Source organism: Scyliorhinus torazame, chromosome 6, assembly GCF_047496885.1.
Source record: "Scyliorhinus torazame isolate Kashiwa2021f chromosome 6, sScyTor2.1, whole genome shotgun sequence".
In the NCBI taxonomy this organism is placed as follows: Eukaryota; Metazoa; Chordata; class Chondrichthyes; order Carcharhiniformes; family Scyliorhinidae; genus Scyliorhinus; species Scyliorhinus torazame.
The window spans coordinates 255,884,226-255,900,346 of NC_092712.1; the positions used below are offsets into that span (position 1 = coordinate 255,884,226).

Sequence of the window (16,121 nt, forward strand, 5' to 3'; positions counted from 1 at the left end):
CATCCTTCAGTTTTAAACCAAGCCACATGCCCCACATCAAAGCCATACTTAAAACTTTTTTCAAAAGAGATCCCCTGTTAATATTTAATAAACATGGTTACCATAAATGGCTTTTTGAAGCACCCGCAAATGAGATAACTTAACTTAAGTTTGCCTTGATAAGACATTTATAAAAAAATTGTTTTCTTGTACGACCACTATAAAGGGATACAGTATTTGGAAACCATAAAAGGTTATGGTAGAGGCTATTCAGTCCATCATGTCTACTCCAGCTAAAAGGAAGAGTAAAAAAACGAAACTAGATGCTCATTTTAATCTGCTATTCATGCACCTGGTCCATAGCCTTGCAGGTTACAGCACTTCAGATCCAGCAGGTATCTTTTAAATTAGTTGAGCATTTCAACCTCGAGCACTACGTTAAGCAGTGAATTCCAGGGGCTCACCAACCTCTGGGTGAAAAGGTTTTTCCTCAAGTCCACTTTAATTCTTGAACCAATCACCTGAAATCTGTGACCCCTGGTAATTGGCCCCTCAGATAGCAGAAATAAGTATTTGCGGTCTACCCTGTCTAGGCCCTTCAAAGTTCTGTAGACCTCAATTAGATCACGCCTTAGCTTCCTCTGTTCTAAGGAAAACAACCTTAGCCTATACAAACTCTCCTCATAGCTGCAATTTTCAAGCCCAGGCAACATTCATGTAAATTTCCTCTGCACTCTCTCCAGAGCAATTACACCCTTCCTGTAACTGACCAGAACTAAGAGTCCAGCTGTGGCCTAACCAACATTTTATACAGTTCCATTATTACATCCCTGTTTTTGTATTCAATCTCACCCAATAAAGGAAAGCATTCCATATGCTTCCTTGACAACCTTGTCCGCCTTTCCTGCCACCTTCAAGAACCTGTGGACATGCAGCCCAAGGTCTTTCACTTCCTCAACCACTCTCAATATCTTTTCATTTACAGCTTTGTTTGCCCATCTCAAATACATTACCTCACACTTTTCCGGATTGAAATCCATTTGCCACTTCCCTGCCCACTTAACCAAACCATTAATATAATTCTGGAGTCGACAACTATCCTCTTCAATATCAACTACACAGCCAATTTTTGTGAATTATTTGTCAAAGCCCTTGTTTGGGAAAGGAAATAAAACGAGCCTGCCCAAAACTGGAGGGGTATTGGAGGGAGGTCTTTAGGGTAATCTCAAAGGTGGTGCATGTGAGACTCGAATCAGGTCCCCTAGAAGCCATATTCGGGGTATCAAATTGCCCGGGGTTGGAATCGGGTTCGGAGGCAAATGTCTTAAGCCTTCGCCCCGCTGATTGCCCGAAGGCTTCTCCGCCCTGTGCCTCGGCATGGCGGGGGGACCTGCAGGAGTTCTTAATGCTTGAGAAAGTAAAGTTGAGGGGGAGGATGGAAGGGTTCACAACTGATGGGCCTTGTTCATCATGCATTTTCATGAATTGGATGACTTTGAACATTGGTGCTTTGTATTCAAAATGTTGGGAGCTGTTTGAGGGTGGGTGGGATGAGGGTACTGTTGGCTCGGTGATTGCCATTGTATTTGTTGTTATTGCTAATTATTTGTTGTTGTAAATATGTGAAAATGTGAAAAAGGAGAATAAAAATATTTTTTTTTTTTTAAAAAGGAAATAAAACTATAATATTTAAGGTGCAATAGACACAATGACTGTCTTAGTGCAATTTATGTCATTATACGGTGCACTTATTAATAATGAAACAGGTTCTCTGAATCACAGAACTTGGTCACATATTCACAAGACCAAATATTGAAGACAGGTTCAGTACACAGAACTGCATCGACATGTTGCACAACTGCCACACCAACAATGTACACTAATAAAGCACCTCCAAGTGTGGTAAATTAAGGCGCTTCACAGGAGCACTAACAAAGAAAATGTAACACCAAGTCACATGAGGAGATGGTAAAGCAAGTGATCATAGGTTTGTTCAAGGAGGGAGGTTTTAAAGCTAATCTTAAAGGAGGAATGGACGGTTGAGAAGAAAAAGTCTAACAGGTGAAATCTCAGAGCTAAAGGCAGGCATTGCTCGCCGATAATGGAGAGATTAAAATTGAGGATGTTGGAGAGGCCAAAGATGGGAGGGCACAGATATTTCAAAGAGTTGCAGCGGAGATTTGTTTTTTAAATCCATTCATGGGAATGTGAGCATCGCTGGCTAGGCCAGCAATTATTGCCCATCCCTAATTGCCCTCGATATAGGGGTGAGCCAACCTTCTTGAACCACTGCAGTGCATGTGGTGTAGGCACACCCACAGTGCTGTTAGGGAGGGAGTTGCAGGATATTGTCCAAGTGACTGGGAAGGAATGGTGATATATTTCCAAGTCAGGATGTTGAGTAATTTGGAGTGGAACATCCAGGTGGTGATGTTTCCAGATATCAGCTGCCCTTGACTTTCTCGATGGTAGAGGTTATGGGTTTGGAGGTTGCTGAAGGAGCATTGGACCAATTCCTGCAGTGCATCCTTTAATGCTGCCATCGTTCGGCAGCGATGGAGGGATTTAATTTTTTGTTGAAGGGGTACCAATTAGAAGGGCTGCTTTGTCCTGGATTGTGTTAAGCTTCTTCAGTGTTGTTGGAGCTTGCACTTATCCAGGCAAGTGGAGAGTATTCCATCAAAATCCTGGTTTATGCCTTGTAGATGGCTTTTGGGAGTCAGGAGTTACTCGCTGCAGGATTAATAGCCTCTAACCTACTCTTGTAGCCACAATATTCATATGGCTAGTCCAATTCAGTTTCTAGTCAACGGTAGCCCCCAGGATTTTGACAGTGGGGGATTCTGCAATGGCAATGCTATTGAATCTCGACGGTTTGATCCCCTCTTATTCGAGATTGTCATTGCCTGGCACGAATGTTACTTGCCACTTGTCAGAAAGAGAGATGAAAAGCCCATTGGGGGGATTTGAAAATGAGAGAATTTGAAAATTGAGTAATTGCTTAACTGGGAATCAAAGGTCAATGAGCACGGGGTGATGGATGACAAGTACTTGGTGCGAGTTAAGACACACAGCAGATCTTTGGACAAGTTTGCGAAGTATAGAGCATGGAAGGCCAGTTAGGATGGAGTTGGAATAGTTAAGTCTAGAAATAACAAATTCATGGATGAGGTTCTCAACAGCAGATAAGTTCAGGCGGTTGCTGAATTGGGTCAGGATACTCAGGTGGAAATAGATGGTCTTAGTGATGGCGTGAATTTGCGGTTGGAAGCTCAATGCAGGCTCAATTTTTTTTAAAATTTGTTCACAAATGTGGGTGTCATTGGCTAGGAAAGCATTTAGTGCCATTCTTAATTTCTTTTGAGCTACCTTCTTGAACCCCTGCAATCAATGTGGTGTAAATGCACCCACAGTGCTGTTCGGAAGGGAGAATCAAGATTTTGACCCAGCAATAGTGAACCAACAACATTCGGCTCCAAGTCAGCATGGTATGTGGCTTGCAAGTGTAAGTGTTCCCATGCACCTGCTGCCATTGTCCTTTTAGGTTATGATGGGCACAGGTTTGAAAGGGGCTGTCGAAGGAGGTTTGGTGAGCTGTTGCAGTGCATCTTGTAGTCGGTACACACACTGTTGTCACTTTGCATCAGTGGTGGAAGGACTGAATGTTGAAGGTGGTCGATAGAGTGCCAATCAAATAGGGTGATTTGTCCTTGATTGCGTCGAGCTTCTTGTGTTGTTGATGCTGCACTCATCCAAGCAAGTGGACAGTGCCGACTTGTGCCTCCTGAAAGGTGGACAGGCTTTGAGGAGTCAGGAGACAAGGTGCACACCATGAATGGGTGATCCAGTTCAGCTTCAGGTCAATATTGAGTGGGGTTTCAGCAATGGAAATGCCATTGAATGTTGAGGCCACTTCTTAGCCCAAGCCTGAAGGCGGTCCAGATGTTGTTGCACATGGGCACAGACTGCTGCAGTAAGGGAGGAGTCGTAAATAACATTCAAGATTGCCCAAACATTAACGAACATCCGATCTTATGATGGAGCGAAGGTCATTAAAGCAGCTGAAGATGGCTTGGCCCATGATACTATCCTGAGGAACTACAGCAGTGATGTCCTGGAACTGAGATGACCGACCTCCAACAACCACAGCCATCTTCCTTTGTGCTAGGTATGACTCCAACCAATGGACAGTTTCCCCCCGATTCCCATCAACTCCATTTTTGCTACGACTCCTTGATGCCACGCAGTCAAATGTTGCCTTGATGTCACACCTACCTCACCCCTGGAATTCAACACTTTTGTCCATGCTTGGACCAAGGCTGTAATGAGATCAATAGCAGAGTGGCCCTAGCAGAACCCAAACTGAGCATCAGAGGACAAGTTATTGCTGACAAAGAGACATTTGGAAGCACTGTCTACCTTCCAACACTTTGCTGAAGGCAGAGAGTGGACGGATGGGACATTAATTTGCTGGGTTGGATTTGTCCTGTTTCCTGTGCACCGGCTATACCTTGGGCAATTTTCCACATTGCAGGGCAGATGCCAGTGTTGTAGCTGTACTGGAAAAGCTTGGCTAGGACTGTGGCAAGCTCTGGAGCACAAGTCTTCACAGTACTGTTGCTGGAATATTGTCAGGGCACATAGTCTTGCAGTATCCAATGCCTTCAGCGGTTTCTTGATATGTGGAGTGAATCGGCTGACATCTGTGATGCTGGGCAACTCCAGAGGAGGCAGAGATGGATAATTCAATCGGCACCTGCCTGAATATGGTCGAAATTGATTCAGCTTGGTCTTTTGCATGGACGTGCTTGTCATCATCAAGGAATGGGATATTTGTGGAGCCTCCATCTCTTGCAGTTAGTTGTTTCACTGTCCATCACCATGTGGCAGAACTGCAGAGCTTAGATCTGATCTACTCGTTGTGGGATTGCTCAGCTCTATCGCATGCTACCGACACTGTTTGGCATACAATCAGTCCTGTATTGTAGTTTCACCGGATTAACACTTCATTTTTAGGTGTGTCTGGTGCAGACCTGTCATGCCCTCCCACATCTGCTGTGCAATGAGGTTACAGATTGTGATTGAACACAATTCTGCTGCTGGTCCAATGTCTCCATTGATGCCCAGTTTTTAGTTGCCATTTATCATGATGCTAGTGAAGGGTATCCTCAATGTGAAGATGTTACATCATCTCCAGAAGGATTTTGCAGTGGGCATTCCTACAAATGCTGTCATGGGCAGATGCACCTGTGATAGGGATATGTGAGGACAAGGTCAAGTATGCTTTTCTTTCTTATTGGCTGCCTCACCACCTGTCGCAGACCCAGTCAGGCAACTATACTCTTAAGACCATGGCTAGCTTGGTCAGTGGTGGTGCTACCAAGCCACCTTTGGTGATGGGCAATGAAGTCTCCCACCCAGAGTACTTTCTGTGCCCTTGACACCTTCAGTGCTTCTTCAAACTGATGTTGAACATGGGTGAGCACTGATTCATCAGCTGAGGGAGGGTGGTACTTGGTAATCGGTAGAGGTTTCCTTGACAATGTATGACCGAATGCTACGGGACATCACGGGTCCAGAGTTGATGTTCAGGACTCCCGGGGACCTCCCAACCAAATATTACCACTGTGCTGCCACCTCGGGTGGGTCAGTGGGACAGCAAAGACCAAGGAATGGCGATGGTGGAGTCAGGGACATTGTTTGTCATCTATGATTCTGTGAGTATAACTACGTCAGACAGTTGCTGGACTCATCCGTGGGACTAAGCCCCAGAAGACTTTGAAGGGTCAACAGGGCTGCATGTTCCAGTGCCATTTCGGGTACCTCGACTGATGCCAGTCAGTCCGTCCAGTTAAATTTTTTTGCTCGGTCATTTCAGAGAGCATTGTTGTTGGTGGAGGCACATGTAGGCCAGACCAGGTAAGGACAGCAGATTTCCCTCACTAAAAAATCTTAGGGATCCAGGTGGGTATCATGTTGCAGTACATTCTGAACTTCAGACTAACTTTTATATTTGAAAATCAACCACAAATAGGATCAACTGCCATCGTGGATTGAAGCAGATACATTAACGGCGTTCAAAATGCATCTCAACAAATACATGGATAGGATGGGTGTAGAGCGATACGGCACAAGGAAGTGCTGAGGGTTTTGGCCAAGGATGGTATCATGACCAGAATAGGTTTGGAGGGCCGAAGGGCCTGTTGTTGTGCTGTATTGTTCTTTGAACCACTTCCCCGTCTCCAGAGACAATAAGAGCTGTCTAAAATTATCTTGGCTCAAAGCTGTTTCCTGACACTAATTCAAAACGGTAATTTCAAATTGAATTGGTCATTTAAGCACAAAGACACTAGCTGAGTCAAAGTTGCAAGGTGTGAAAGCCAATATTCAGGAGGTGTAATTGACCTAATCACCAACCTTATTTGGAAAAGGGCTTAGAGACAAAATGTCACATAGGGAGGAAGCCATTTTGTTGTCTACTTTTAAAATAAAACAAGAAGCTGTTCTGCAGAAAGCAGTTTAAAATAAACAGCATTTAATGAGACATCAATTTTAATGGAAGCAAAACATTTGAACAATCCCCATTCAAAATGTGCTAGATGCCACATCACGGCGCTTCATTAGGCCACTTTGGTATCAGGTCAGATTGGATCCCACAAATTCAGGCACTATTTTCAGTAAAACTGCAGTATCAACATGACGGTGACATCTCCAATGCCAAGTACATTTTTAAACGGCAATGGCCCAATCTTATTTTCAATTATAAGTGAGGATACAGTAAGTCATCTCAAAATGATGATCAACACATTGCAGTTCCCTCAAGATATCAAAATGAAATAATTTGTTATGCTTATGCACACATCGTCTTATGGCTAACCTGTGATTCTTACTGAAACAATTGCCTTCATTAAATTCCCATCTTACAAATAGAGATGTAATCCAACATACCATTAAAGATCATTGTTAATCAAATAGCACTGCACAACATCAGAACCTCAGTTTGAGGATTTCTTTTCTATTCCTTCAATTATAGTTTTAAGAAAAGCTGAAGGTCTTCCAGTGAAGTTCCTCACACTATCCTTCACACCTTCTTTGAGAAGGTGACTGAACATTCTTTGAGAAGGTGACTGAACAGGTAGACGAGGGTAGAGCAGTTGATGTGGTGTATATGGATTTCAGTAAAGCGTTTGATAAGGTTCCCCACGGTAGGCTATTGCAGAAAATACGGAGGCTGGGGATTGAGGGTGATTTAGAGATGTGGATCAGAAATTGGCTAGCTGAAAGACGACAGAGGGTGGTGGTTGATGGGAAATGTTCAGAATGGAGTTCAGTTACAAGTGGCGTACCACAAGGATCTGTTCTGGGGCCGTTGCTGTTTGTCATTTTTATCAATGACCTAGAGGAGGACGCAGAAGGGTGGGTGAGTAAATTTGCAGATGACACTAAAGTCGGTGGTGTTGTCGACAGTGCGGAAGGATGTAGCAGGTTACAGTGGGACATAGATAAGCTGCAGAGCTGGGCTGAGAGGTGGCAAATGGAGTTTAATGTAGAGAAGTGTGAGATGATTCACTTTGGAAGGAATAACAGGAATGCAGAATATTTGGCTAATGGTAAAGTTCTTGGAAGTGTGGATGAGCAGAGGGATCTAGGTGTCCATGTACATAGATCCCTGAAAGTTGCCACCCAGGTTGATAGGATTGTGAAGAAGGCCTATGGAGTGTTGGCCTTTATTTGTAGAGGGATTAAGTTCCGGAGTCATGAGGTCAGGTTGCAGCTGTACAAAACTCTGGTACGGCCGCATTTGGAGTATTGCGTACAGTTCTGGTCACCGCATTATAGGAAGGGCGTGGAAGCTTTGGAGCGGGTGCAGAGGAGATTTACCAGGATGTTGCCTGGTATGGAAGGAAAATCTTATGAGGAAAGGCTGATGGACTTGAGGTTGTTTTCGTTAGAGAGAAGAAGGTTAAGAGGAGACTTAATAGAGGCATACAAAATGATCAGGGGGTTAGATAGGGTGGACAGTGAGAGCCTTCTCCCGCGGATGGAAATGGCTAGCACGAGGGGACATAGCCTTAAACTGAGGGGTAATAGATATAGGACAGAGGTCAGAGGTAGGTTCTTTACGCAAAGAGTGGTGAGGCCGTGGAATGCCCTACCTGCAACAGTAGTGAACTCGCCAACATTGAGGGCATTTAAAAGTTTATTGGATAAGCATATGGATGATAATGGCATAGTGTAGGTTAGATGGCTTTTGTTTTTTGACTTCCCATGTCGGTGCAACATCGTGGGCCTAAGGGCCTGTACTGCGCTGTATCGTTCTATGTTCTATGTCCTATCCGCAACCAAGCAATGCTCATGTCTGGCTTTTTAAATTTCCAACTGGTATGGCAACTGGTCAGTCCAAGATTGCAAGAAACTGCAGAGTGAGGTGAACTCAGCCCAACGTATCACTCAAGCTTGCCACCCACACAGTGATTCTGTAAAAAAAAAAAAAACGCTGCCTCAGGAAGGCAGACAGCATTATCAGAGACCCCTCCAACCCAGGCATTGCCTTCTTCCAGACCCTTCCATCAGGCAGAAGGTACAGAAGTCTGAAGACCCGCACATCCAGACATAGGAATAGCTTCTTCCCCACAGCTACAAGACTCCTGAACAACTCCTCCTCGGACTGATCTGTTCCCTGTAAGAACACTATTCACGACGCCCTATGCTGCTCTTGCTCGTGTATTTGCTTTGTTTGGCACCTTGTACTGCACTGTAACCAATCACTGTTTGTTGATGTATCCATTTGTCAATGTTCTCTGTTGATTATTCTTTTGTCTACTATGTACGTACTGTGTACGTTCCCTCGACCGCAGAAAAATACTTTTCACTGTACTTCGGTACATGTGTCAATAAATCAAATCAAGTCAAATCAATGCCATGGTCTGCAACAAAATATCCGGACTTCTTTTGTTGTAATAATAATAATAATAGCTTATTGTCACAAGTAGGCTTCAATGAAGTTACTGTGAAAAGCCCCTAGTTGCCACATTCCGGCGCCTGTTCGGGAAGGCCGGTACGGGAATTGAACCCGCGCTGCTGGCCTTGTTCTGCATTACAAGCCAGCTGTTTAGCCCACTGTGCTAAACGAGCCCCCTAATTATAGCTGAAGGACTAAAAATTCAATATTCAAGCCACCATGAACAAGTTGAACATTCAGTGATGTCAAAGTATGTTGAAAATAAGAAACTAGAGCAATAATTACACATTTACGATTTCAGAAATTCTTGGCAATTCTCACCTCTCAGAGGTTTAGGATTCACCTGTTTCCGACGTGGCATGTTCTAGCTAGCCTCACCAAAATGAAAAGCGGAAGAGAGATGGCGGAACGACCGCCAGGCACTGACCAAACACCATCAAAACTGAAAGATAAAAACAATTAAGAAAAGAATTACATAAAATGAACATTCACACCACCTCCCAATATTTAAAAAGAAAATATAAACCGCAAGCTGCTATTTATTCAGAGGCACAAAGTGTAAAACTGCTATTCTTTTTTTTTTAAAAAAAGAGATCACTCTCTAAAATAATTAAGAGAATGCAGCTTGGACTAACATACAACTTAGAAGACTGCTAAAATTCGGTACTGTGTTAGATGTTTTGGCATCTCAGAGCCTTTCCACATACTATAGTACATAATAAATGCACATAAAAAGTTATGTTTTCCTTCTTCCTCCCACTCCATACCCATTCATAAATATCCAATACTGCCAGTTCTTTTATTGTACATCTCATCTGATGACCGAAAAACAAACTTTTCTACAAAATAAAGGCATGTCGCGGAATAGAATATAATGTGCTTATGGTGTTTGCAATGCTCCAAACCATTTTCCAGATTTGTTGTATCATGCTATCAAGGACAAAGTTTCTTCAGAGACTATAGATAACTATGGCTACATTTCAAAAGCACTTGTATGCAATGTCCCAGACACTACCATCACCATTGCTGGGTGTGTCCTCTCCAAACAGCAGGACAGACCCAGGAGAGGTAGCGAAACAGGGGTATACACTCATGAGAGAGTTGCCCTGAGTCCTGAACATTGACTCTGGACCCGATGAAGCCTCATGGCACCAGGTCAAACATGGGCAAGTGATTACCGCGTACTGTCTCTCCTCAGCTGATGACCACTCCTCCATGTTGAACACTACTTGGAGGCAAGAACGCAGAATATATTTTCGGTCGGGGATTTTAATGTCCATCACCAAGAGTGGCTCGGCAGTACCACCACAAGCCAAGCTGGCCGGGTCCTAAAGGACATAGTTGCTAGACTGAAATAGGTGGTAAGGGAACCAACAAAAGGGAAAAACATACTTGATCTCATCCTCACCAATCTGCCTACCACAGATGCATCCATCCATGTTAGTATCGGTAGGAGTAACCACCTTGTGGAGACAAAGTCCCGTCTTCACATTGAGAATACCCTCCTTTGTGTTGTGTGGCACTACCAACGTGTTAAATGGGATAGACTTTGAACAGATCTAGCAACTCAAAACTGGGCGTCTATCAGGTTCTGTGGACCATCAGCAGCAGCAGAATCATACTCAACCATATTCTGTAACCTCATGGACCAGTTTATCCCCACTCCACCATTACCAAGCCAGAAGCTCAACACTAGTTCAATGAAGAGTGCAGGAGGGAATGCCAGGAGCAACTCCAGGCATATCTAAAAATGCGTTGTCAAGTAGGTGAAGCTGGGCACCATGGTGGTGCAGTGGTTAGCACTGCTGTCTCACTGCGCCGAGGTCCCAGGTTCGAACCCGGCTCTGGGTCACAATCCGTGTGGAGTTTGCACACATTCTCCCCGTGTTTGCGTGGGTTTTACCCCCACAATCCAAAGATGTGCAGTGTAGGTGGATTGGCCACACTAAATTGCCCCTTAATTGGAAAAAATGAATTGGGCACTCTAAATTTAGAAAAAAATGTAGGTGAAGCTACAAAATAGAACTATTTGCATGCCATACATCATAAGCAGCAAGTAATGGAATAAGCTAAACAGTCCCACAACCAACAGATCAGATCTAATCAGAGATGGCAGTCCTGCCATATCCAGTTGTGAATGGTGGTGGACAATTGAACAACTCAGTGGAGGACGAAGCTCCACAAATATCCCCACAAATATCCCCATCAGGAGGAACCCAGACATCAGTGCAAAAGATAAGGCTGAAGCATTCACAATAATCTTCAGCCAGAAGTGCCAAGTGGATAATCCATCTTGGCCACCTCCGGAAGTCCTCAGCATCACAGGTCATCAGCCAATTCGATTAACTCCATGTAATATAAAGAAACAGCTGAAGGTACTGAATACTGCAAAGGCTATGGACTCTGACAATATTCCAGCAATACGACTGAAGACTGCTGCTCCAGAATTTCCTGTGCCCGTAGCCAAGCTGCTCCAGTACAACTACAAAACTGGCATCTACTCGGCAATGTGGAAAATTGCCCGGCTATGTCATGCACACAAGAAATAGGAGCAATCTAACCTGGCCAATTACAACCCTGTCAGTCTACTCTCCATCATCAGCAAAGAGATGGGATGGAGTCAACAAAAATGCCATCAAGCAGCACGTACTCAGTAATAATCTGCTCACAGATGCTCAATTTGGGTTCTGCCAGGCTCACTCAGCTCCTGACCTCATTACAGCCTTGGTTCAAACATGGACAAAGGAGCTGAATCCAGGAGTGAGGTGAGAGTGACTGCCCTTGACATCATGGCAGCACATGATTGACTGCACATGATTGACAATGGCAACAAGGAGCTCCAGAAAATCTGGAGTCAATGAGAACCAGGAAAAACCATCCACTGGTCGGAGTCATACCGAGCACAAAGGAAGATGGCTGTGGTTATTGGAGGTCCATCATCTCAGCTCAAGGACATCACTGCAGTAGTTCCTCAGGATAGTGTCCTAGGCCCAACCAGCTGCTTCCTCAATTACTTTCCTTCCATCATAAGGGCAGAAGTGGGGGTGTTCGCGGATGACTGCACAATGTTCAGTATCAGTCACGATTCCTCAGATATGGAAGCAATTCATGTTGAAATGCAACAAGACCTGAACAATATCTAGACTTGGGCTGACAAGTGGCCCATGCACCAAACAAGTGCCAGGCAATGACCACATCCAACAAGAAAGAATCCAACCATCACCCCATGACATTCACTGGCATTACCATTGCTGAATCCCCCACTATCAACATCCTGGGGGTTACCATTGACCAGTAACTGAACTAGACTAGCCATATTAATACCGTGGTTACCAAAGCAAGTCAAAGGCTAGGAATCCTAGACCAAGTAACTCATCTCCTGATTCCACAAAGCCTGTCCACCATCTACAAGGCACAAGTCAGGAGTGTAATGGAAGACTCTCCACTTGCCTGGATAAGCACAGCTCCAACAACACTCAAAAAGCTTGGCACCACCCAGGAGAAAGCAGCCTGCTTGATTGCTACAACTTCGAGAAACATCCAACCCCTCCAGCACCGACGAACAGTGGTAGCCATGTGCACCACCTACAAGATGCACTGCAGGAACTCAACAAGATTCAAACAAACAAAGAACAAAGAACAAAGAAATGTACAGCACAGGAACAGGCCCTTCGGCCCTCCAAGCCCGTGCCGACCATTCCTTAGGCAGCACCTTCCAAACTCACACCCATTACCATCCAGAAGCACAAGAACAGCAGATACCTGGAACACCACCATCTGAAGGTTCCCCTGCAAGTCACTCACCATTCTGACTTGGAAATATATCGTTACTTCCTCCCTAACAGCACTAAGGGTGTATCTATACCTCAGGGAATGCAGCAGTTCAAGAAGACAGCTTACCATCACCTTCTCAAGGCATGGGACAATAAATGCTGGTCTAGCCAGCAACACCCACATTCCATAAATGAATTTTTAAAAAGCATTTGGGAAATGAAAACACATTTTTTTTCACTAAAAACCAATAGGCAGTTTATTGAAAGCAGACGGATGTCTAAACAGAGAAATCAAGGACAAAATTGGAAGAGTCTGTCTCTACCATAGAGAATAGTGCTCTCAGCAAAAAACTCAAAAGTCACACCAATAAGACAAACTTGTCTTCCAAATTTCAAATTCGACTATCATAGAGTTTACAGTGCAGAAGGGGGCCATTCAGCCCATCAAGTCTGCACCAGCTCTTGGAAAGAGCACCCTACCCAAGCCCACACCTCCACCCTATCCCCATAACCCAACCCAACACTAAGGGCAATTTTGGACACTAAGGGTACTTTATCATGGCCAATCTACCTAACCTGCACATCTTTGGACAGTGAGAGGAAACCGGAGCACCCGGAGGAAACCCACGCACCACTATAGCTCGAGTATAGAGGAGGGTCAACATTAACCACAAGATTAAGTAACTTTAGTTGGAACATCTTTTGCCGAGAGATGTAAAAGCAAACTCCCATGGATCACTGATGAATGAGTTCATTATAAAAATGAAATGTACTCAACAGGGCACACACAGACAAAATGCCTACCGCATATTCGCATATCATTTTTCATCAATCCGTCCCCAATCTCACAAGTTCAAATATCTGCCCCGAACAAAGATGTAAAAATTTTTGCATGTCAAATAAGGAATATCGTTAGTTAACAGTCTTCCACCTGAGGCTCCAGAGCAATAAGGTCCTATGAATACCAAATATTCCAGATCATTACTGTTGCCTCTTTGGTAAGGAAACTCACTGCAGAACCAATTATTCCAAATCTTAAAAAAATGAAGAACTCTCTGGAAGCAAGAACTGGTTGTGTCTTTAGAGATGAGGAACGGTAAAGGAGAAGACAGAAAGAGCCAGCAGAAGCTATCAGGTGCTGGGGTTAAATCAGGTGATAAGAAGATGACACTGAATACAGAGTACAGGGAACAAACTACAAAGCAGAATGGGAATAGGAATCATGGAAATAAGAGGAATAAAGACAAAAGATTTCATGGGGCAGAGGATGAGAGCACAGGTAAGGAAGGAGAGAACAGTATATGTTACAGGAGGGGTAGAACACGGTAAGAGGAGGGACAGATCACAGTTGGGGAAAGTCAGGCGGGGGGGGGGGGGGTAGAGCGAATGAGGTGTGGGTGAAAGGAAGGGATGGGAGTGATCACTCATTGAGGGAAGGAGGTGATCACAGGAGTGTGGAGGTGACACTGGGTAAGGGAGGGGGGCTCAAACTGTTGGGGGAGGGGAGAGCATGAAGGCGGTGGAGAGGTTCGGGGGGGGGGGGGTAGCGCGGGGAAAGCGGGCAGAAAGGGCGGCTGAGCTGCCGGATGGCCCAGCAGGCAGACTTCCACTCCCACCCCCTGAGCGGCTCCCCCGGCCCAGCCTTGGCTGGGCCCCGCCGGCCGTGCGGCCGCTCCCTCACCTCCTCCGCAAGCGGCTGCCAGGCTGCCCCATGACGTCAGCGGAGCTCCCGCCCCGCCTCCCCGAGCGCGCCGGGCCGCGGGGGGGGGGGAGGGACTGGGGGGTCACGTGGGGGTTCCGCGATGGCTGATTGGCCGAGGCGGCCGCGGTGCCGCCCCTCCCCCAGTCGGTGACGGATATCCCGGAGGTTCCTCGCTGTCAACTCACGCTGTGTCCTTCACTGGGCTTCCCCGCCTAGCCCAGCACCTCCTCCCCCCCGACATCAGAGAGAGAGAGACTCACCAGCGGAAAATACACCGTGGACAGGCTCCTCACACCGCGCGCCGCTCCCGGCGCAGCCTGGGCTCCAGCTCAGTCACTTTGCAAACCCCAGACGGGAGGCTATTTTATATATATATATATATATAATTGCAGAGAGGAAGGCGGAACGGAATCCTCTCAAGTGCAGCAGCCAATAGTCGAGACGAATAAGCTGCTGCCTTGTGAACTCGGAGACCCCCTTCCCCTCCCCCACCCCCACCCCCAACACTCTTTCGATCCGGAAGCAATAAGCGGGGCGATGGCAGAAACCTTCCGCAGCTCCTCAACACAACCAGCCAGAGCAGCGAGAGAGACTGGAGTGAATGTCACTGCAATTATCCTGCTGGAAACACTGCGGCTACCCGCCGGCTCTGCTGCAAACACTCCCCCCCCCCCCCCCCAACACAAACACCACCCCCCCAACACAAACACCACCCCCCCAACACAAACACTTACCCCCCCCAACACAAACACTACCCCCCCAACACAAACACTACCCCCCCCAACACAAACACTCCCCCCCCCCCCCCAACACAAACACCACCCCCCAACACAAACACCACCCCCCCAACACAAACACTACCCCCCCAACACAAACACCACCCCCCCAACACAAACACTACCCCCCCAACACAAACACTACCCCCTCAACACAAACACTACCCCCCCCAACACAAACGCTACCCCCCCAACACAAACACCACCCCCCCAACACAAACACTACCCCCCCAACACAAACACTACCCCCTCAACACAAACACTACCCCCCCCAACACAAACGCCACCCCCCCAACACAAACACCACCCCCCCAACACAAACACTTACCCCCCCCAACACAAACACCACCCCCCCAACACAAACACTTACCCCCCCCAACACAAACACCACCCCCCCAAACACAAACACTTACCCCCCCCACAAACACCACCCCCCAACACAAACACTACCCCCCCCAACACAAACACTTACTCCCCCACCACAAACACCACCCCCCCAACACAAACACCCACCCCCCCAACACAAACACTACCCCCCCAACACAAACACCACCCCCCCAACACAAACACTACCCCCCCACCACAAACACTACCCCCTCAACACAAACACTACCCCCCCCAACACAAACGCCACCCCCCCAACACAAACACCACCCCCCCAACACAAACACTTACCCCCCCCAACACAAACACCACCCCCCCAACACAAACACTTACCCCCCCAACACAAACACCACCCCCCCAAACACAAACACTTACCCCCCCCACAAACACCACCCCCCAACACAAACACTACCCCCCCCAACACAAACACTTACTCCCCCACCACAAACACCACCCCCCCAACACAAACACCACCCCCCCAACACAAACACTACGCCCCCCAACACAAACACTACCCCCCCCAACACAAACACTTACCCCCCCAA

At 46.3% G+C, this 16,121-nt stretch overlaps 1 protein-coding gene across 3 annotated transcripts in view; it reads right to left on the reverse strand.

Annotated features, from left to right (window-relative positions):
• Positions 1-14,445, reverse strand: part of LOC140425375 (zinc finger protein 40-like) — a 324,458-nt gene extending 310,013 nt beyond the window's left edge. For 2 of the 3 annotated variants that reach the window (XM_072509579.1, XM_072509575.1), the window contains exons 1-2: positions 14,396-14,445; positions 9,263-9,383 (exon numbers count right to left, since the gene is read on the reverse strand). In XM_072509579.1, the coding sequence (XP_072365680.1) occupies positions 9,263-9,302 (40 nt within the window). In that variant the 5' untranslated portion in view covers positions 9,303-9,383; positions 14,396-14,445. Of the gene's footprint in view, positions 1-9,262; positions 9,384-13,518; positions 14,009-14,395 lie in introns of those variants that run through there. The other variant, XM_072509576.1, reaches the window with a different exon arrangement.
• Positions 14,446-16,121: the final 1,676 nt, after the last annotated feature.